The following is a 23,943-nucleotide window of genomic DNA, read 5'->3' as shown; positions in this document are numbered from 1 at the left end:
CACACACACACACACACACACTATATATATATATATATATATATATATATATATATGCAAACATATGCAAAGGTTTCACAGTGTTTAGATCAATAAAAAGTACACTGGAATAGAATTAATGCAATAAGCAACATTCATACATGGATGTATGCAATTAATGTGCAAAAAGCCCCATTCATGTCATTAAGTGATAACACTCCAATAAAAGTTTACTCTATATGCCGTTGTGGAGAAACACTAATTGTAATGTTAACAAGATCCATAGGAAAGAAAATTAACAAAGACTCATAGTCACTGGAAATACAAACATAAAATTTTGGTTTATATAAATTTTATGCTGCAAAAAAGTAAGATATATAATCAACAAAAGACCCACAAACATAAAAATAGATCATGTTTGTATGTTAATCTGTGGGGAAAATAAATTGTAGATTCCAGTTCAAGGAGAAAAATGAGTGCTGTTAACTTCTATCTGTTAACAAGGCACTTCCTCACATATTTTTTAAGGGGATGATGTTGATATCAAACTACTATGGTATTTTTGTGCTTTTAGATTGGTTTAAAAGCGTGTTATATCAGAAAAATTTCATCTTTCACAGGTGTTTAGTGTATAACAAAATATTTTAAGTGTCAAATTTTAAATATATGAGGGGATACATAGTTTTTCTAAATTATTTTAGAGAAGACATGAATGAACATTTGAGAGTAACTAGTACAAGGCACAATGCCTCAATAAAGATATTTTATAAAAAGCACATTATGGATATATAAACACATAAACAGACTCCAGAAACAGGGAAATTTAAAAAATGACAAGGAAACTTTTTAAAAGAATCAGAGATTCAAACCAGATACCAGCCAAAATGTTATAAATTCCTTAAAGAAATAAGTTATAATTTTGTTGTCTTTGTGTCTTTTCTAGGACAGTGCTAGAGATACTTCAGATTTTTCAAGTGAGTTTAATATGCAGGATTTTCTAGGAGTATTATTTAGAAATCTGTCATTTTAACACACTGGAGACTTTTAGAGTGGCTTGATATGTGATTTAGTCTCCTGGAGTATATAGTTAATATAACTATAATAATAATAATAATGATAACAATAATAATGTAGTTGAACACATTTGTAAATATAAGCCATACAAGAGCATAAAGTCTATTTTTAAACAACTCAAATTCCCAGACTCTGAGGCAGTCAACTGAATTATTTCACCTGTCTTACTGATCAAATGGATCACTGCAGTCATTAAAGTGGATTGCTAGGTTGCAAAACATTCCCGGTATTGATAATTTTTACTCATAAATGTGACAACGTTAGTCTCCTTTAAATATAGAAAATACTCATTCCACAAACTGTGCATACTATATTTTCTTATCAAAATGAGTATATTATAATACAAGCAATAATATTATTAACAAATGTTTCACAATACATTTAGAAAAAGAGTTTCATAAGTATCTTCTGATTTGGAGCCAAACAAATTTGGAGAGAGAAACATAAAACAATTTTGCAAGCCATATAATCTTTTAGTTAGAGTGCTGAGAGCACTCTAGAGACTGAACTTACACTGCAGTTCCAAGTCTTTCATTACTAAAGAAAGAAATTTTACTTTCTAATAGTTTTGTATTTTTGCTGCTGACCTGATTATAAAGGGTTTACAAATAATAAAACTTCTTTCAAAAATAATAAATCTGTTGTATGTTTCTGCATCTCAAAAGTGCTCATTATTTTGTGACATCAGATAGAATAGCCAGTATCCCAAAGCTTCGATCTTGAAGTATTTTATTCTATGATTCATTTCTGAAAAGGCACAGAAGTCTACATTTACTTATAACAAAAAATAATCATTCTTAAAGTAAGTTGGATAAAACATTAGGTATTAGGATATCTTTTGGTATTTTTCCCCTTGATGTCAGTTTTGAAAGTCGGAAATACACACACACACAAACACACGCATACACACAAACACACAAATGCTTCAACTCAAAGCATTCACTCCACTGCTATGTTTATGTAAAACAGCTCAGAGAGCGATATCATCAAGCATTTTCAATAAATCTCCGCTCTGCGGCAAAATATGACAAGAAATCTGTTCTGACACAGCTTTCTGACAATTGAATTTATCTCTGACATTGATGCACAAAATTTTTCAAGTAGAAATTCCCTCACCAAATTACTTAGCTCCCTGAACAAGGCACATTGGTATTTGAAAACTTCCATAATACTCTAAAATGTTAGCACTAAATACTACCTATAGGAAATCAAAAGTAAAGATTTTTTTAAGCTACAAGATTTAAGAAATAAGAAAACCCTCCCTAGATATTTCTCAACATGGTACTTGACAGAATTGAGAGATTTGTTGAGGAGACGAAGGAGACAAATATAATGGTATGTCGAAATGAAAGAGCTTAACTGAAATGATTTTTCATTCTGCCTCTTTTTATCTTCTCTTTTCCACAATGACCTGTATATTATCTGGGACATTTGAAAATTTAGCCTCTATTGTCCTTGATAAATATTCATATCTCCTTCACATTTTCAGGTGTTCTTTGATAAGCACGTGCCACAGAATGACATTCACAAGTATCCACAAACTCCATGGAGGGTCGCCTTTGGAAAAGCCCTAAGATTCATAAATATGTGCTTTGCAGTTATTCTTAATATAATGGTAAAGAGTCCAAGTGCTGAAGTAAAACTGCCTGGATTCGTTACCTAGTTCTACTCCTTGCTAGTGAATAAGCATCATAGCCAGCGTCAAAGATGCCTCCCACTGATCCCACTTCATGGAGTTCACATGCCTGTGGGGTTCCCTTGCACATTTTACCAGGATTGGTCTGGTGAGCAGTAGAATGCGGCAGAAATGATGGTATGTCTCTTCTAAGATAAGGTTTAAAAAGATTGTACATGCTCACTCTCTTTTTCTCTCTCTCTCCTCTCTTCTCTCTTTTAGATCACTCATGCTGGGGGAAGCCAGGTGTCATGTCTTGGGGAATCCAGGTGTTACGTCTTGAGGACAGGCTGGCAGACCTGTGCATAGGCCCATGTGGCGAGAAACTAGACCCTCAGCTCAAGACACTGAAAGAAACCTCATGAAACAACTTGAAGCTCTGAACCTGAACCACCGAGCTAAACCGCTCTTAGATACCTGATTCTCAGATACTATTGAGAAAATAAACAATAATTGTTTTATGTTGCTACATTTTGGGAGTAATTTGTTACATGATAATAGCTACACGTTGAAGAGCAAATTATTCAAGCTCTGTTTTTCAGTTTCCTCATCTGCACAATGGAGTACTGATTTTATGATGTGGTTGTGAGGATTTAAGAGATCATCCACAGAGAAGTGCAACAGAGTACAGGGTCAGAAGTCAGCACCCCATAAATGTTGGGCATTGTAATTAATTTGCAAGGCTGCAACAGATCCATCCAAAACTGCATTGGCTATCTTTTTTAATTGAAAATATTGTTTAAAACATCCTGTCTTGTCTTACATTTGAAAAAAAAGAGTGCTATGCATTAAGATAGATAGAGGCAAATAAATAATAGTTTTTAAATTCAAATTTGAACCTGAGGGAAGTATGACCCTGAAAGATTTTTGACATGAGGAAGATAATTTCTAGTTCAAGTTCTTGTTTTGTCATTTATAAGCTGAAGGAAGGCATTTATTGAAGTCTATCTGGCCCAATTTTAATGTGGTTTATACACGCTTTCCAAGATGAGACAGAATGTGGACTGGCTGGCTTAGTGCTTGCCACAGCAGGAGCTATGTGTTAAGATCAAATAGGGTGAACTGTGAGAAGGAAACTTTAAGACCCCTGCAATCTCCTACTATACTCCTTCTATCTGGACCTTTACTCCTCTATCTGGACCTTTTCAGCTGAGATCTTCTCAAATGAGATGTGTCTATGAAGCCCAGATATATGAAATAGTTGTGAACATCCAGGTGTACATTTTGGCTCCATGATATTAGACAGAAGATGAGGCCATAGGAAAGATATAGACTCTGATCTGGTTCGATGGAATTCCTTTGAAATGAGCTTAAGGTATCACAGTATTCTTTTCTAAGCAGACCAGAAAGATTTCCACAACAAATTGTGAATCCATTTGCCTTAGTCATTCATAAGTTACCCCCAGATCTCCAAAACCTTGTGTGAGATAGGAAATGTTGTGAGGTTTAAGAAATGGTCCATTTTGTTGAAGAAATCTCTAATATATTAGGAATTAAGAAATAATTAGGTAATCTAAGTCTTGAAGGATATCTGTATTTTTACATTGCAATAGAAACTCTTTCTAGAAGCTAAGTTGGTATACTTTTTATACTCCATCATCTAAAATATTTACTTTCACCAACCCTTTGTCAGATCCCTTCTTCATTACTTCTATATCTTTGAAAAACAAACTACTTCTTATCTTGTAAAATCCTCCCAAAAGATACAATTCTGTACTCTCTACAGGAACCTTTTTAAGCTCTGACTGCGTCTGCATAACTCTACTGACTTGCTGATTTTCTTAGTCCAATAGAATTAACAATAGATTAATTTTGTTTGAAAATTTATTTGCTTATAGAGCTACCAAGAAATGACATCTAGGTCTCCAGTTCCCATTCATTAACAACTTTTTAATTCCATTTTTATACAGAGCCATGGCATCGCACAAAACATTGCATAATGCATAATGAATTGTGTGCCTATAGAGTCTGAATAAAAAATTCTGTTCCTTTCAGTAATTCAGAGTAAGAGGTGGAATGAAGTATGTCATCGAAGACTCAAAGAATAAAAACTGATATTGATAATGAATTGATCAGATTAGTATTTAAAATCATGTATTAGGTAATGAGATCATTTCTAATGCAAATTTAAGTGTGCTTTGAACTTTTTTCTCACCACCGTTCCTACAGTTCTGAATAGTTGAAAATGTGTGTGCTGTTGATATTTATCATACTAGAACGGCTCTATGCACTCCTTACTCCTAGGAAAGCATTCTTGGTTGGTTGTGGGCATCCACAAGGGCTGAAGGGTGATGGAATAAATGCCCAGTCTCAGAAGACTATTGAGCTGGGACCAATCTTAGGATGCTGGTTTCTCGCACCTTATATGCATGAGTCAAAGGGATGATCGTCTCACAGACGAGTCCCTCTCAATGTCCATTTGTGTAGAAGCAGGCCTCCTGGTAGGACAGCACCTAGAGTCAATAGAACTCCAGTTTTAAAAATCTGCCCTTTCTCATGTAGCTTTATTTCACTTCTCAACAGCTTCTCCAATTCACTGTTTGTGTTCTACAGCCAAGTGACTAATGCAGATGGTGGGAAAGGGAAGGAGAGCGTTGGCTCTCATAGTGAATGTTCTAGAAAGCCCAGAAACCAGTAGCCATTACCATGGCAAAGTGTATAACTTCCTTTGCTTCAGTGTTTTTGCTAGATGTTTCAGGCTACCTTTTTGAGACTTCTTTTTCCTTTAAAGAATGATTTCCTTTTTTTCCCTCAAATATTTACAGAGAAAGGTAAGTGAGAAATATATAAAATTCAAGATACTGCCCAAAAACCTCTCATACTTTAAATGATCTTACAGCTAATCTGCTTCAATCTATATCCTTCCTAGTTCCTATTCCCCTCTTCCTTTTCGGCATCTTACAAAAGAAGAAAATGGGTTGAAAATGGCCAAATAGTTACATCCGATTGTGCAATACCATCTAGAAATGTAATGTAGATCTAAATCTTTCTTCAAGGAATGCTCTCATCCAAATTAAGTCACTCACCCAAGGCCACACCCCGCTTCTTGGAAATAGCCTGCATGAAAGTTTACTTGAGTCAGGATAGAGAAGGCCAGCCCCACTTGCTTCATTTAGGACAACCCTAAAGGACAGCCTCAGGTCAGCTGAGGTCTCCATTAAGCAGCATCACCAGTTCAATCCCACCCTTGCCCCAATTCTGTATCCTTCACCCTCACTGGTGTTATTCTGTATCCTTCACCCTCACTGGTGTTATTCCAGAAAGCACTTAAGCCAATAAATCTCCTATCTTCCAGTCTCTGTTCTGGCTTTTTTGTAATTAATTTCATTATAGTAAGAAACAGCATTTAAAATAATTTTTGGCCATTATACAAATAGTCAACCTTTGCCACCATTTTATGGTAAGAGTAACTAGGCTGGGGAATCAAAAGATTGGGGTTCATCTCCTGCCTGTGCTGTCAGCTGGCATGTTTTTCATGAGCCTCAGCTAATTTTGCTGTGAAGAATGCTTGGGGATAAGGAGTAGCATATGCCATATAATATTTTCAACCAAAAAGTATAATATTAGACAAATAAGAAGATTCTGCCTTCCCATGAAATTAAATACATTTTCTCTGTGAGTTTTAAGAGCCAAAATACAACTTCAGATAACTTATGTTTTATCTGTTAATTAACATTTTATAGCACATAATAAGAAATGTCAAGGAAGAAAGAAAATAACAATCTTATAGGAATAATGATTCCTCAATGAAATAGCAACGATCTTTATATATGTGACTAGAAATCTGAACAATGCTATGGCTTTAGTTTATACAAGGCTTGATACCCCAGTAAGTGTAAATAATTGCAAATGGGGCCATTATAAATTTATCTACTCTCCTGAATAAAATCATAATTCTGCCAAGATACAGATACACAAGTTTTAAACATAGTTACCTATGGCCTTATCAATCATCTCAGATGCAAAGGGCTATTTTATCAAAAAGTTTAAGAATTTATTTGGGCCAGGCACAGTGGCTCATACCTGTACTCCCAACACTTTGGGAGGCAGAGGCAGGAGGATCACTTGAGCCCAGGAGTTTGAGACCAGCCTGGGCAACGTGGTGAAACCTCGTCTCTTCAAAAAATACAAAAACTAGCTGGGCATGTTGGCTTATGTCTGTAGTTCCATATACTCAGGGGGCTGAGGCAGGAAGATTGCTTGAGCCCATGAGGTGTAGGTTACAGTGAACAGGGATCATACCACTGCACTGCAGCTGGGCAACAGAGTGAGAGTCTGACTCAAAAAATAAAAAATATTTTAAAATCAACTGTGTTTATATGTTAAAATAATTTTCTTTTGTTGAATACAGTTTCACCAACAAACAGCTTGTAGATAACAATGAATGCAATGTGACCAAGTTATTTAAAAATATATATATTCTATTGTCTTTTTTCTCATTGAATTATAATATACACAGGGAAAATTGAGAATATGCTAAATACAGTGCTCAATGTTTTTCCAAAGTGAAATGCCTGGCATCTGTAATTCAGAACAAGAAATAACACATTATGAGAATGTGCCCTATAGTACCTTCTGGTCCACTAATCGACTTCCATCAAAAGTAATTGTCCTCCTGAATTCTAACCCTGTATTAGTCTGTTTTCATGATCCTGATAAAGACATACCCAAGACTGCACAATTTACAAAAAAAAATAAATAAATAAGAGGTTTACTGGACTTACATTTCCACATGGCTAGGAAGGCCTCACAATCATGGCAGAAGGGAAAAGGCACATCTCACATGGCAGCAGAAAAGAGAAGAGGGCTTGTGCAAGGAGACTCTCATTTTTAAAATCATCAGATCTTGTCAGACTTATTCACTATCATGAGAACAGCATGGGAAAAACCTGGCTCCGAAATTCAATTACCTCTCACCAGGTCCCTGCCACAACACATGGGAATTCAAGATGAGATTTGGGTGGGGACACAGCCAAACCATATAATTCTGCCCCTGGCCCCTCTCATTTCTAATGTTCTCACATTTAAAAACTAATCATGCCTTTCCAATGGTCCCCCAAAGTCTTAACTCATTTCAGCATTAACTCAAAAGTCCACAGCCCGACATCTCATCTGAGACAAGGCAAGTCCTTTCCACCTATCAGCCTGTAAAATCAAAAGCAAGTTAGTTACTTCCTATATAAAATGGGGTTACAGGCATTTGGTAAATACAGCCATTCCAAATGGGATAAATTAACCAAAACAAAGGGGCTACAGGCACCATGCAAGTCTGAAATTCAGTAGGGCAGTCAAATCTTAAAGCTCCAAAATGATCTCCTCTGATTCCATGTCTCACATTCACGTCACACTGATGCAAGAGGTGGGTTCCCATGGTCTTGGGCATCTCCGTCCCTGTGGCTCTGCAGGGTACATCCTCCCTTCTAGCTGCTTTCATGAGCTGGCATTGAGTGTCTGCAGCTCTTCCAGGTGCACAGTGCAAGCTGTCAGTGGATCTACCATTACAGAGTCTGGAGGATGGTGGCCTTCTTCTCACAGCTCCACTAGATGGTGACCCAGTAGGGACTCTGTGTGGGGGCTCTGACCCCATATCTCCCTTCTGCACTGCCCTAGCAGAGGTTCTACATGAGAGCCCCACCCCTGCAGCAAACTTCTGCCTGGACATCCAGGCATTTCCATATATCCTCTGAAATCCAGGCAGAGGTTCCCAAACCCCAGTTCTTGACTTCTGTGCACTGGAAGGCTCAACACCACAAGGAAGCTGCCAAGACTTGAGGGTTACACCCTCTGAAGCCAAGACATGAGCTCTATTTTGGCTCCTTTCAGCCACAGCTGGAGCAGCTGGGACACAGGGCACCAAGTCCATAGGCTGCACGCAGCTCACAGACCCTGGGCCTGGTCCATGGAACCACTTTTTCCTCCAAGGCCTCCAGACCCATGATGTGAGGGGCTGCTGTGAAGACTTCTGACATGCCCTGGAAACATTTCCCCTATTATATTGTGGATTAACAGTCAGCTCCTCATTGATTATGCAAATTTCTGCAGCCAGCTTCAATTTCTTCTCAGAAAATGGGATTTTCTTTTCTATTGTATTGTCAGGGGGCAAATTTTCTGAATTTTTATTCTCGGCTTCCCTTGTAAAACTGAATGCCTTTAACAGCATCCAAGTCACACCTTGAATGCTTTATTGTTTAGAAATTTCTTCTGTCAGATACTCTAAATCATCTCTCTCAAGTTCAGTTCCACAAATCTCTAGGGCAGGTGCAAAATGCCCCCAGTCTCTTTGCTAAAACATAACCAAAGTCACCTTTGCTCCAGTTCCCAAGAAGTTCCTCATCTCCATCTGAGACCACCTCAGACTGTATTTCATTGTCTGTATCATTATCAGCATTTTGGCCAAAGCCATTCAACAAGTCTCTAGGAAGTTCCAAACTTTCCCACATTTTCCTGTTTTCTTCTGAGCCCTCCACCAAACTATTCCAACCTCTGCCTCTTACTGAGCTCCAAAGTCACTTCCACATTTTTGAGTATCTTAACAGCAATGCCCCACTCCCGGAACCAATTACTGTATTAGTCCATTTTCACGCTGCTGATAAAGACATACCTGTGATTGAGCAATTTACAAAAGACATTTATTGGACTTACAGTTCCATGTGGCTGGGGAGACCTTACAATCATGGCAGAAGGTGAAAGGCACGTCTCACATGGCAGCAGAGAAGAGAAGAGAGCTTGTGCAGGGAGACTGCCATTTTCAAAACCATCAAATCTTGTGAGACTTATTAACTATCACAAGAATAGCACAGGAAAGACCTGCCCATGATTCCATTACCTCCCATTGGGACCCACCCACAAGACATGGGAATTCAAGATGAGATTTGTGTGGGGACACAGCCAAACCATATTAAACCCCATGGATTATTTTACTGATTTTCTAATTTTACATAAATTGAATTATATAGATGCATCAGGTCTCTTTATTGCAAATTTACACCCATGAGATTATCCATATTGTTTTGTATAATTTTAGTTTATTTTTATTGCTGCATTGTACTCCACTATATGAATATACTATATTCATCTATTGTAATGAAGATGTGATATTACAAATAACCCACATTCTTATATGCACCTGTTGACTAATATTTTATATATTTCCCTTGGGTACATATCCAAGAGTAGAATATATCTAGGAATGGAATTGCTGAATCAGAATATTCTTATAAATTTTGGAAAACTATGTGATGGTTTAAAACCATGTGTGTGTTGTTATCTGATAATTACAAAAAATAACAAATTAATTTCTGGTAATTTTATGGGTTACATTCATGTAGAATAAGTCACTAAGTAAGAGAAGATTTGTTATTGTAGGCATACAAAAACTCAGAGCTCAAGATAACAGTATGAAGCAATATAGTAGAGTTGATAGATCAAGCAGAGGTTTCAAGTTCAGACTCTCAGAGCCTCAGCTTCCATGTTTAGACAATGGAGATAGCACCTTCAGAAAATCTTTTTGAAGAATAAAAGGATATGAATAATTTAGGAGATAAAAGCCATATTTATCTTTGGAAAAGCAGTATACCGTAGAGGTTCTGAGGTTGCCCAGGTATCCTAGAGGAAGTTGCTTAAGCTGTCTGAGTTGCTGTTTCCCATGTGTAAAATCAGGATAATCTTACCACATGATAATATTGTGAGGATTAACTGAAAATAATAATTAGCAAGGTATTTACCAAGTGAATAATATTAAAAATTTTCATACTTGTTAGATTTTCTTTCTCTTTCTAAGCCTCTTATTTCCTTTTCTGTTTAATGAAAACAAGTTTAACTGCTCTTAATACATCAGACAATTTTGTTAGACGACATGCTATTTATAACTGACAAAAAAAGAGCTCGCCAAACATCGATGTGTTACAAACATAAGGGAGGCATTTTAATAATACATTTATTTGTTTTTTCATTCAACAGATATTTAGCAAGCACCAATTTTGTGCTAGGTACTAAACAATAAAATGTGTGAATATGAAGATGAATTAGATACATTACATCCTTATCATGAAGTAATTCACAAGCTGTTAGAGGAGGGAAGATTTGTACTTGAAAGCCTAAGCATATAAGGCAGTATTGTGTGTAATAAATGCTATATCGTGCTACAAGAACATGTTATCCAAACATATAAAAGGGAGTCATTATTTCTAGATGGAGTAATCAGAAAAGCATTTGTAAGAGCATCAGTATCTACTCTGGTCTTTGGAGGATACATAAAACTTCTTAGGTTGAGCTATCCACTGAGTCATTTCCAAAGGAAAGAAATATGTAAAGGGAAAAAACAAATGAAGGACAGTGCATATTTGTGGATCAGCAATGAGTCTACCTTAGCATGAGTCTGGGTACATATAAGGATAGAGTAACAGAAATCTAGATTCCAATATGATATGCTAAAAACGTTTTTAAAAATTTGTTTGGTTTGTTTTGTTTTTCTTGGCAGACAAATGGGAGCCACTGGAGAAATGTATGGGGTGGGATGCCATGTTTAACTTGTTTTAGGAAGAAATCTGGCAAGCAGGATGCCTAAGAGTCTGGAAGATGCTAGAGCCGGGAAGACTTAGCTAGGAAGCTGTCTTGGCAGTTTAGATGTGAAGTCACAAAGAAGACATAAAAGAGTTGAGAATGGGAGGATAGCCAGGGATTCAAAGATACTGTGAAATATGGGAATTTATTAGATGAGGAAGATATTTCTAATTAGATGGGACAGGAAGGCTCCACAGATTCTAAAGCACAATAATGTTTGAGAAGAAAGCAAAAATGATTGGCACAGATAGAACTTAGTTATTAATACAAGAGGAGTGCAACTAGAGGGGAAAAAAGGCAACTAAGTGCACAGTATCTTTCTCAGTAGTGAAAGGTATAAAAGAAAAAGGACAATAGCTTCACAGGGTATGACAGCTAGGAGCATAATGATTAAGAACACTGAACTCTGAAATCAGACCTTTTGAGTCCAAATTCTGGCTATAGCACGTACTAGCTGTGTGACTGCTAGCTAGTTAAACTCTCCAATCCTTTCTTCTCTCTCTAGTAAATGAGAAAACCTAACAATGAGAAGCATAACAATAGTGCTTACTACATGACTTGAACAGCTGGCATTCATTATAAATGCTATGTAAGTTTTTGCACTTATTATAGTAAAATTGAGAGAAGATGTAATGGAGCATAGGGAGGATGTGGCATATGGTAAGTAAAAAGAAACAACTATTAATTCATTCATTTGACTAAATGGTATTGAGTGCATGCCTACCATGTGCCAGGTGCTGTTCTGGGTATTGGGGACTCAAAATGACCAAAATAGGCATAATCCTTGCCCCTATAAAGATTATATTAAAATACAGGAAGCAAATAAATAACAAACACAAAACCACAAATAGAATAGTGTAATGCATTAAAAAAGAAAAATGAAGCATAATAGAGAAGTAGAGAGAGTGACCAGAGATGCTGTGGTTAGGCAATGGTCAGGGAAGACCTGCTTATAAAGGTGGTAGTTGAATAGAGACCTGAAAGAAATGGGGGATAAGACATGTAAATATCTACAAAAAGAGATTCCAGAGACTACAGCAAGTGCAGATTCCCTGAACTGAGATATGCCTATTATCCAAGGAACACAGGGGAAGGTTACATGATTGTAATGAATTACAGAAAGGAGCAATAGGAGATAAAGTGAGGGATAAACCCAGAGACTAAATCACATGGGACCTTGTAGGACATAGTAAAATTAGTGGATTTTGTTTCTACATGTGATGGAAGTCACAGAGGAACAACATTATCTAATTTATATATTGAGAGACAGCTGTGTAGACAATTGACTGTAAGGGCAAAGGCTAATAAAGATTAATGGGTACAAAAAATAGAATGAATAAGACCTACTATTTGATAGCACAACAGGGTGACTGTAGTCAATAATAACTTAATTGTACATTTAAAAATAACTAAGAGTATAATTGGATTGTTTTTAACAAAAAGGATAAACACTTGCGTGGATGGATACCATATTCTCCACGATGTGATTATTACATATTGCATGCTTGTATCAAAACATCTCATGTACCCCATAAATATATATACCTACTATGTACCCACAAAAATTATGAATAGTTTTTTGTTGTTCAAAAAGCTAAAGAAGAGACTAGTTACAAGCTTATTGCTGTAGTCTAGTAATCTGTAAGAGATGATGGTAGCTTGGATAAGGGCAAAACAGTGAAGATGGAAAAGAGTGGTCAAATTTGGGAAATGTTTTGAAAACAATAATTTGGTAAAAGACTGAATTTGGGGTATAAGGAAATCAGAATGAAGAGGCATGAAACTAGAGTTTCTGAACAGAGTAAGTTGATTTATATAATTTGGCTCTGTGTCCCCACCCAAATCTCATCTCGAATTGTAATCCCCACATGTCAAGAGAGGGACAAAGTGGGAGGTGATTGGCTCATTGGGGCAGTTCCCCCCATGTTCCTCGTGATGGTGAGTGAGTTCTCATGAGATCTGGTGGTTTTATATGGGGCTCCTCCCCCTTCGTTCTCTCTCTCTCTCTCTCTTTCCTGCTGGCTTGTGAAGAAGGTACTTGCTTTTCCTTCACCTTCCGCCATGATTCTGAGTTTCATGAGGTCTCCTCAGCCATGCAGAACTTTCAGTCATTTAAACCTCCTTTGTTTTTGAATTACCCAGTCTGCGGTAGTATCTTTATAGCAGTGTGAAAATGGACTAATACAGTAAATTGGTACCACAAAGAGTGTGGCACTGCTATAAAGATAATCTGAAAATGTGGATGTGACTTTGGAACTGGGTAATGGTCAGAAGTTGGACCAATTTGGAGGGCTCAGAAGAAGACAGGAAGATGTGGGAAAGTTTGGAATTGCCTAGAGACTTGATGAACAGTTTTGACCAAAATGCTTGTAGTGATATGGACAATGAAGTCCAGACTGAGGTGTCCTCAGATGGTGATGAGGAAATTATTGGGAAATGAAGCAAAGGAGACTCTTGCTATGTTTTAGCAAAGACTGGTGGCATTTTGCCCTTGCCCTAGAGATCCTGCCTCAGGATAATGTCCTCCAGGATTCATCAGCATTTTAATAATATTTAAGGCCATTGATACTAGATGACATTATCTAAGAAGCAGGTGTAGGGAGAAAAGAGATGATACCTGAAGACTGAGCCCTGGGGCATTCTCTGACTCTTAGAGATCAGGAGGAAGAAGAGAAATAAATGAAGGCTACTGAGGAGAAGCAGCCAGAAGGGTAGGAAGAAAACCAGGGGCATCTAGTACATTGCAAGCCAAAGAGAAAGTGTTTCAGGGAAATAAGTGAGAACGTATGTCAACTGCTTCTGAGAGTCTGAGACTTGACCGTTGGGTTTGACAATGTGGAGATTATTGACAACCTTGGCAATCATGGATTCAGTGGAGAGTGACTGTAAAAATCTTATTAAAACTAATAAGAAAGCTTAGAAAGAGGAGAAAGTGCAGATAACTTAGAAATTTTTTGCAGTAAATATGGTTTCAATTGGAGGGGGAAGTGGCATTGAGTGTTATAAAACAGGAGTTATGACAGAATATTATTTGTATGCTTACTGCAGTGATAAATAAGGGAAAAAAAACTAATGATGCAGGAAAGGGAAGGAGTAATTACAGAAGAGTCCCTAAATGGGTGAGAGGGGATTTCAACAAGACACTCAGAGAGCAGCACTAACAGATCAATCAGATTTGATGGAAGGACAAGGATACCACTTTCTGAATGCTTTTCTTTTCTTCCTGATATAAGATTATTAGCTAAGAATAGGGAAAGATGGGAGATACTGAAATCTGAAAAGTAAGAATACATATAAGACATTCATCTTATAAAGTGTAACTATGAACCACTAGAGAAATACAGTGTCATTTCCAAATAGTGAGAGCTCACCTTGGACTTTTGGTCATAAATATTCAGTAAGCAGGCTATATGTTTTTCTCCAGATACATTTAGCTATGAGGGAATGGGGTAAGAATTGGGGAGCTGCTTATTTAACCAGGTTTTTTTCAGGTGAGTAAGATGGGGAAGGAGGATCAAGGGAGATGAGACTGAAGATAATAAGTGACTATAAAACCTAAGTTAAGCTTGCAGATAAATGAGGACACGAAGGGGATGAGGGATGGGAAGAAATGGCAGAGTTAATGGATTGGAGGTCCTGGTGGGATTGAAGAATTGATGGCAAGGGGGCAATAAAGTGAGCAGGGAACTAATAAGGTAATAGGAACTGAGATCTTGTACTGGTTTGATTTGGTGTGACATGGAATTTATGAATTGAGGTGGGAAGGAATCAATATCTTTGCAGGCAACATAGAGGAACTAACCATCTAGGGTATCAGATGGATTATATGCATGAATACTGTAATTATCAAGACTGAACATAGAAGTAATTGGAAAGGAAGTGATTCCCAGATAATAATATCTTCAGTGAATGTGGGAGGATGACAGAAAACTTCAACAAGGGGTGTGTAGTAAGTGGGTGTCTGTCAACATCTGCTTTAAAGGAGCTAGATTATTTAAGTGTGAGAATTAGACTCATTAAAAAGTTTATTTAAAAAGCTATGGAGGATGGGTGCAGTAGCTTATGCCTATATTCCCAGCACTTTGGGAGGCTGAAGAAGACAGATCACATGAGGTCAGGAGCTAGAGACCAGCCTGGCCAACATGGTAAAACCCTGTCTCTACTAATAATAGAAAAATTAGCTGGGCATGGTGGTGCACGCCTGTAGTCCCAGCTTCTTGGAAGACTGAGGCATAAGAATCGCTTGAACCTGGGAGGTGGAAGTTGCAGTGAGCCAAGATCGTGCCACTGCACTCCAACCTGGGCAACACAGCAAGATTCTGTCTCAAAATAAATAAATAAATAAATAAATAAATAAATAAATAAATAAAAAACTATGGAGATGATTATTAGAATAATATCAATAATATTAAAATATATATCAGCTCTTTTATGTGAATTCATATATTTTACAAACAATTTCTTAAATATATATCCATCTGTTTGCCAACAGACCATTTGATTGTATACAAAAAAATACAGTAACGAATGAAGACTTGGACTTCAAATTATTAATGATACGGTTTTAGTCATTCCTCGTTTCCATTTGTCCAGAAAGTTCAGGGAAAATTCTAATTACTTTTGATAATTTGATTTTTTATGGAAAAGATACACATATAGAAAGCATTTCATTTCTTCATTGTGGCACCAATATTGACTCACCAGGATTGTTGGACTGGGCATCCATGGGAATCATGAGCTTGGCCCGGGGGGCTCGGCGTGCAGCCAGTGACCTCTCCAGAGTGGACATAGAGCTCCCTGCTTCCTCAGTATCTTGACCTAAAAAATATACACTCCTGAGAAACATGCCCTCTTCAAGGATGCAACACTTTACATAATTTCTAGCAGCCATTCCAATGCCTTTTCAGTCTTACAGAAGCTTTCTATGATAGTATCTACCTTCTTGTTACCTGAATCTATTTCATTGTACAAATCTTAATGAAATTAACCATAAACTCTAAACTCATTGCATACAATAAACCATTATTTATATTTTGATGCTTATAATTTTTCCATATGTTTATAAATGTGAAAGTGGGAGAGCATACATTAATATATTTTTCAAAAATGGCATTATATCATGCATACTTTTTGTAACCTACTATAAAAGGTAACACAAAAATCTTTCTCTGTTAATACATAACTCAGTATAATTTTTAACAGCTATGTAATATTCCACTATATTAATTTACTAGAATTCATTCAACTAATACTTTAAGCCCAACCATATTAAATTTTATTACAAAAAACCCACAAGAAATAAACTGCATTCTTCAAAAATAAGATCAGACATATTTACATAAATTTATCAAGATTCCATAAAATATCATACTAAAGAGTCACTAAAAATTAGAAACAATGGATATATGCAGATTTGAAAAGTTAATTATAATATGTATTAAAAAAACTGAAGTTCTGAATAGTGTATGTTCCCATTTGTGTAGTATGCACATAAAACCATATTGTGACACACATTTCTATGTGTATATGAATATATATATATATAAGTACACACCTATATCTATGTAATAAGGTTATACACAAAATTTTTAACATTGTTTTCCTTTTGCGAAAGGGATTAGGAATTTGGGATAGGGAAGAGGCAAACATATGTTTTACTATTTTGGGTACTTACTATATTTGAAACTTTTTTATTCTTTTTATTTTTTATCATATGCATGCATTTTTTAAAAAATTAACAGCATAATTAATACAATTTAAAATAAAAAATTATACTGGGAGAAGTCCACATAGGTGAAGTCATGGAAGCTTCCTAAATCTAACTCTGTCCACACATCCTACAAAAACTACACAGAATCATATAAAACAGTAAACTATGCAAACCTGGCCAGGCGTGGTGGCTCACGCCTGTAATCCTAGCACTTTGGGAGGCCAAAGCGGGTGGATCACTTGAGGTCAGGAGTTCGAGACCAGCCTGGCCAAAATGGTGAAACTCCATCTCCACTAAAAATACAAAAATTAGCTGGGTGTGGTGGTGGCTGCCTGTAGTTCCAGCTACTTGGGAGGCTGAGGCAGAAGAATCGCTTGAACCCAGGAGGCGGAGGTTGCAATGAGCTGAGATTGCGCCACTGCACTCCAGCTTGGGTGACAGAGAGAGACTCAGTCTCAAAAAATAAAAATAAAAATGAACTATGCAAATATTACTCCTTCAGCAGAATCACAAAACAGAAAAGAGGATACATTTCAAATTTCCTGTAAGTACAAAGAGAAATAATACTTTCTAGCAAAGCTATTTCTCAAGCTACAGCCACAAAGTCTTTGTGAAAAGCCAGCTATCTGGAAAGTCTGTATAGAAGAGAGAAGAGGGGAATAAGGATCACAAGACTGACCTAAAACCATCTACCAAAGAAGTACACCCTAATGGTAAAAATACTGAAAAAGTTTCCTAGGAGACTAGAGCATTTAAAAGTGTGTGGGTTTTAAAATGGCAACCACTGAGTGTGTAGCTCATGCCTGTGATTGCAGCTGTTATGGAGGCCTAGGCAGGAGGATGTTTTGAGACCAGTCTGTTCAACAGAGTGAGACCCCATCTCTAAAAACAAAATAAACTAAAAGAAATAAAGTGGCAACATTAGAAAAACATTGCTTTGGCTGGGCGTGGTGGCTCATGCCTGTAATCCCAGCACTTTGGGGGGCTGAGGTGGGCGGATCATGAGGTCAGGAGATCGAGACCATCCTGGCTAACATGGTGAAACCCTGTCTCTACTAAAAATACAAAAAATTAGCCGGGAGTGGTGGCATATGCCTGTAGTCCCAGCTACTTGGGAGGCTGAGGCAAGAGAATCATTTGAACCCGGGAGGCGGAGATTGCAGTGAGCTGAGGTTATGCCACTACACTCCAGCCTGGGCAACAGAGTGAGACTCCATCTCAAGTAAATAAATAAATAAATAAAAAGAATAGAAAAGCATCAATTTTGGGGAAAAATTATAGTGTCCAAAGAGTCAATAAAAGAGGAAAAAGGGTGTGAAACTGAAAAATATTTAAAGAATTATGGGCTGATATTTCCAAAATTTGGCAAAAGACATAAATAAACCTTATAGTTTCAAGAAATTCAGTAATCCCCGAACAGGATAAAACCAAAGAAATCCATACCAGACACATCACAGTTCAGCTTCTTAAAACTAAAGACAAGAACAACAAAAAAATCTTAGAAGTAGTGAGAGGTAAACAACTTATATGGGTAAAACAATTCAAATGACAGCAGATTTCTCATCAGGAATCATGAAGGCCAGAAGTATCCAACACATTTTTCAAGTGCTAAAAGAGAACTACTAAACAGAATTGGGTTAACAATATCCAGCAAAAATATACTTCAAGAATGAAGGTGAAATCAAGTCATTGTCCAATGAAGGAAAATGAAGAGAATTTGTCTCAAGCAGATAAACCATCAAAAAAAAAAGCTAATGGAATTTCTCTAAGCAGGAAGTAGTAAGAGGAATCTCAGACAATCAAACAGGAAAAATGACGAGTGAAAATATCAATTAAATACAACAGACTTTCCTCCTCTTTAGTTTTCAAAATTATGTTTGACAGTAGAAGCAAACATTAAAACACTATCTAATGTGCTTCTTCTTGCCACTCCAAAAAAGTACCTCTAGATCCAACCAGTTTTCTTTTTTTTCTTTTTTTTTTTTTTTTTTTGAGATGGAGTTTCGCTCTTGTCGCCCAGGCTGGAGTGCAGTGGCGTGATCTCAGCTCACCGCAACCTCTGCCTCCAAGGTTCAAACGATTCTCCTGCTTCAGCCTCCCAAGTAGCTGGGATTACAGGCATGTACCACCACGTCTGGCTAATTTTGTACTTTTACTAGAGAGGGGTTTCTCCATGTTGGTCAGGCTCATCTCAAGCTCCCAACCTCAGGTGATCCGCACACCTCGGCCTCCCAAAGTGCTGGGATTACAGGTGTGAGCCACAGCTCCTGGTGGTAACATAGTTTTCAAATAAGTCCTTTGATATTGTTGGGTGTCTGTGTGTGGGTTTTCAGTTTTTTTTTTATTCTAAAAATAGACTGCGCTTGATATTACATGAATTCATTGAAAAGTTAAACAAGATTTTTTCCTTTTACTTTTTTTGAAGCATAAAATTTTTTGGTAGTAACACTTTGTGGCTTGTCTCATAAACTTGCCACCTGACATTATTTACCATTGGTCCAAATGAGGTTGGGAAATGTAAATACAGGATTTAATAGACATGTATATAATTCAAAGTAACTAATAAAAAGTTAAGTGTTAAATCACATTGCCCATTTGGTGTTATGTAGCTCTTTTATAGATGTTATTCACTGAATTGAACATTTTTAAAAATTGAATACTACCAAATGCCACATGCTGAAATTTACTTGTTCATTCTTCCGAAGTGAAACTAAGTAACATAATCCTGTGGTGCTTCTGTAGTGAAATTAGACTAGGATAAATCCATTTCAAGAAAGTAAATTCTATTTATAAGTCCTGGAGATCAAATAGACCTGAACTCTTTCGTTTCTTTATTGTAAACTTTTAAGTAAAGAAAATAATTTTGAAATCCACTAGATGTAGAAGAGATGTATCATGAAGCAATGACTTATCATCTTAATTCCTAGATATTTTAGTGGCATCCTCTATTTTTGTGGTCAGAGAATGAAGTAGGTTTTGTTTAAGCAGTTTGCATACCAGCAGTAGGGAAGAATGAGTGAAATAAAAAATTAACTCTCAATAAAATTAGTTGTTGTTGTTTATGCAGCAATTGCTTGATTCAATTCTCTTTTCCATAGCTAAAGTATGAATACTGTAAATTAATTTCTGGTTTTATCCAAAAAGCTAATTTCATGGGCACAAAACAAGAAAAGTACTTATATAAGAGTATTACATGAGTTAATTGAAACTGGATCAACAAAACATTAATTTGGGGTCAGATTTTTTTGGTCCTGGCTGTGATACTAGCTCTGAAATCTGGGCACATTATTTAACCCTTCTTAATTTGGTTACTTCATTTACTATATGAAAAAAATGATAGCATCTACCTCAAAGTATTTTGTGAAGATTAGGCAAAATAATGTATAAAAGTCCAAATCATAGAATTTAACATACAGTAATCTCTCCTTACATAGTTATTGCCTACTCAGGAACTCCATTGTTAAATATAATGTTTCTTGGTAATGCTGTTCACTTATGTTGAATTTTGTTTTTTTAATTTTTGTTCTTCGCCAGTCAAGAACAAAGCTAGAAGAAGAATCACTTGTAAAATATGGAGGTTCCTGCAAAAGGGATTTGTTTTCTGTCACTCCCCAGGCGAAAGCCTGTTTAGGCAGTGGGCTTGCTGTTCTACCCCGAGTCTATCTAAGCAGAGGAAAAAGTAATTGAAGAGAGCAAGGTTGAGAGAGGGCCAGTGGTAGAGTGCAAGCTCTCTCACCATTGGGTCTGGCAAGGATATAGGAGACTCTTGTGGGCCAAGTGGGCATGTGAAAAGTTGGCTGGGCTTGAGTCCCCTTGCTGGAATTTCCCAGAGGCCTCATGAGGGAAGAGGAAGAGCTGTGCTAGGTGGTAAGCCTGGACTTCATGTCTCCCATCGTGGAACTGGGCCTGGTCTACAAGGCCCCACAAAGCAGCCATTCCCAACCTTTTTGGCACCACAGACCAGTTTCATGGAAGACAATTTTTTCGTGGACCTGGGGGCAGGGGGCAGAGTACGATTTCAGGATGATTCAAGTATATTACCTTTATTGTGCACTTTATTTCTATTATTATTACATTGTAATATATAATGGAATAATTATACAACTCACCATAATGTAGAAGCAGTGGGAGCCCTGAGCTTGTTTTCCTGCAACTAGATGGTCCCATCTGGGGGTGATGGGAGACAGTGACAGATCATCAGACATTAGATTCTCATAAGGAGCGTGCAGCCTAGGTCCCTCACATGTGCAGTTCACAATAGGGTTCATGCTCCTATAAGAATCCAATGCTGCTGCTGGTCTGACAGGAGGCAGAGCTCAGGCAGTAATGGGAGTGATAGGGAATGGCTGTAAATACATATGAAGCTTTGCTCTTTTGCCCGTTGCTCACCTCCTGCTGTGTGGCCCAGTTCCTAACAGGCCATGAACCAGTACTGGTCCATGGTCCAGGGGTTGAGGACCCCTGCCATAAATAAGTCATACTTCTGTTTCATAAGAGACCCAGAATTTGGATACCACATAGAGGTTAGACCACGTGTCCACAAAAGCTATGAAGAACTTCAAATGGTACTTTCTTCTCTTTCTCCTCACCTCCCCTCCCTCTTCACTCCATCCCTCTTCTCTCACATACTCAGGAAAAGTGGAGAGGAGGGGAAAAGATGTAACAGTGTTTCTGAAACAGACTTTGTTCCCGCTTCTTCTCAATCCCACCATTCCATTTCAATCCAATGTACTGGAGGATTGAGTAAACAAATTCTGACCCCCAGTCCCTAGAGCCAAATATCTAGCTGAGCATGAGAAAGGAGAATCTTTAATTAAATTTCAGATTATAGTTTTTAATGGAACTAGACTGTCCTTCAATAACTGGAGTGACAAGGAAGTTAGGAAATCTGCCTAAGACATCATTTAAGAGCTTGAAAAGAAATACTCAACAATCCATGGTTGACAATCAATACTTGTATTTCTTGTTTATGCAATTCTGAGATGACACAGTCCAGTAAAACAGTAACACATTCAAATAATTCACTTTAAAAACAGGAAATAACGCCACATATCTACAACTATCTGATCTTTGACAAACCTGAGAAAAACAAGCAATGGGGAAAGGATTCCCTATTTAATAAATGGTGCTGGGAAAACTGGCTAGCCATATGTAGAAAGCTGAAACTGGATCCCTTCCTTACACCTTATACAAAAATCAATTCAAGATGGATTAAAGACTTAAATGTTAGACCTAAAACCATAAAAACCTTAGAAGAAAACCTAGGCATTACCATTCAGGACATAGGCATGGGCAAGGACTTCATGTCTAAAACACCAAAAGCAATAGCAACAAAAGCCAAAATTGACAAATGGGATCTAATTAAACTCAAGAGCTTCTGCACAGTAAAAGAAACTACCATCAGAGTGAACAGGCAACCTACAAAATGGGAGAAAATTTTCACAACCTACTCATCTGACAAAGGGCTAATATCCAGAATCTACAATGAACTCAAACAAATTTACAAGAAAAAAACAAACAACCCCATCAAAAAGTGGGCGAAGGACATGAACAGACACTTCTCAAAAGAACACATTTATGCAGCCAAAAAACACATGAAAAAATGTTCACCATCACTGGCCATCAGAGAAATGCAAATCAAAACCACAATGAGATACCATCTCACACCAGTTAGAATGACAATCATTAAAAAGTCAGGAAACAACAGGTGCTGGAGAGGATGTGGAGAAATAGGAACACTTTTACACTGTTGGAGGGACTGTAAACTAGTTCAACCATTATGGAAGTCAGTGTGGTGATTCCTCAGGGATCTAGAACTAGAAATACCATTTGACCCAGCCATCCCATTACTGGGTATATACCCAAAGGACTATAAATCATGCTGCTATGAAGACACATGCACATGTATGTTTATTGCGGCTCTATTCACAATAGCAAAGACTTGGAACCAACCCAAATGTCCAACAATGATAGACCGGATTAAGAAAATGTGGCACATATACACCATGGAATACTATGCAGCCATAAAAATTGATGAGTTCATGTCCTTTGTAGGGACATGGATGAAATTGGAAATCATCATTCTCAGTAAACTGTCGCAAGAACAAAAAACCAAACACCACATATTCTCACTCATAGGTGGGAATCGAACAATGAGATCACATGGGCACAGGAAGGGGAATATCACACTCTGGGGACTGTTATGGGGCAGGGGGAGGGGGGAGGGATAGCATTGGGAGATATACCTAATGCTAGATGACGAGTTAGTGGGTGCAGTGCACCAGCATGGCACATGTATACATATGTAACTAACCTGCACATTGTGCACATGTACCCTAAAACTTAAATAATAAAAAAAAAAAAAAGAAAAAACAGGAGCTCCTCATTCTATAATCACATCATGAGTAGACCAAGGGATTTTTTGATGATAGTATTTGGTTGATGATTCCCATAAGCACTTAGATAATATGAAGACCCAGAGAAAGTGAACTATCTTATAATTGTTTTCTAGTGTTCTTACTTATCCCTGGACACCAGTGATTGTTCTGCACCAATTCATTGAACAGTAGGCTTTTTTTTTTTCAGATCCCTTTGTATAACAACATAGTTTTCAGACAGAATCCCATCAAACTAGTCTGGGGATCACATAAGGTGACTGCATGTGGATGACAGTTGATTTCCATAGTAATCAAGGCTAAAGTAACAGAATATTCAGTTTTTTTGTACTTCAAGTGCCCTGATGTGATTTTTAAAACAGGGAATTGACAGTAAATTTAGAATTAACTTTCAATTATCTATAGAAATAAGGAACTGGAAAATGTACAGATGGCTTCAAATTTTATTGCCTTGACAAAACATTTGTTTAACAATTAACAAAAAGCAGTCAATCCATTTAGGATTTAAGTTTCTGTATTTCCCAACTGTCCTACTTCCAACCTCATAG

At 37.2% G+C, this 23,943-nt stretch overlaps 2 protein-coding genes across 21 annotated transcripts in view; one reads left to right on the top strand and one right to left on the bottom strand.

Annotated features, from left to right (window-relative positions):
- LOC104003155 (uncharacterized) overlaps positions 1-3,197 on the top strand; it is a 569,073-nt gene extending 565,876 nt beyond the window's left edge. For both annotated transcript variants that reach the window (XR_001711359.4, XM_054671875.2), the window contains exon 4: positions 2,951-3,197. Coding sequence is in view for 1 of the 2 variants with exons in the window: in XM_054671875.2 (XP_054527850.2) it covers positions 2,951-3,093 (143 nt within the window). In the remaining variant the exon portion in view is untranslated. The remainder of the gene's footprint in view (positions 1-2,950) is intronic.
- The window catches only part of DCC (DCC netrin 1 receptor), a 1,196,048-nt gene that overhangs the window by 51,911 nt on the left and 1,120,194 nt on the right, over positions 1-23,943 (bottom strand). For all 19 annotated transcript variants that reach the window (XM_512137.8, XM_063795721.1, XM_063795722.1 and 16 more), the window contains exon 25: positions 15,992-16,108. In XM_512137.8, coding sequence (XP_512137.2) covers positions 15,992-16,108 — 117 coding nt within the window. The remainder of the gene's footprint in view (positions 1-15,991; positions 16,109-23,943) is intronic.

This window comes from Pan troglodytes, chromosome 17 (genome assembly GCF_028858775.2).
Source record: "Pan troglodytes isolate AG18354 chromosome 17, NHGRI_mPanTro3-v2.0_pri, whole genome shotgun sequence".
Classification (NCBI taxonomy): Eukaryota; Metazoa; Chordata; class Mammalia; order Primates; family Hominidae; genus Pan; species Pan troglodytes.
Note: the sequence above shows the minus strand (reverse complement) of the source record. Positions and strands in the feature narration are given on the sequence as shown.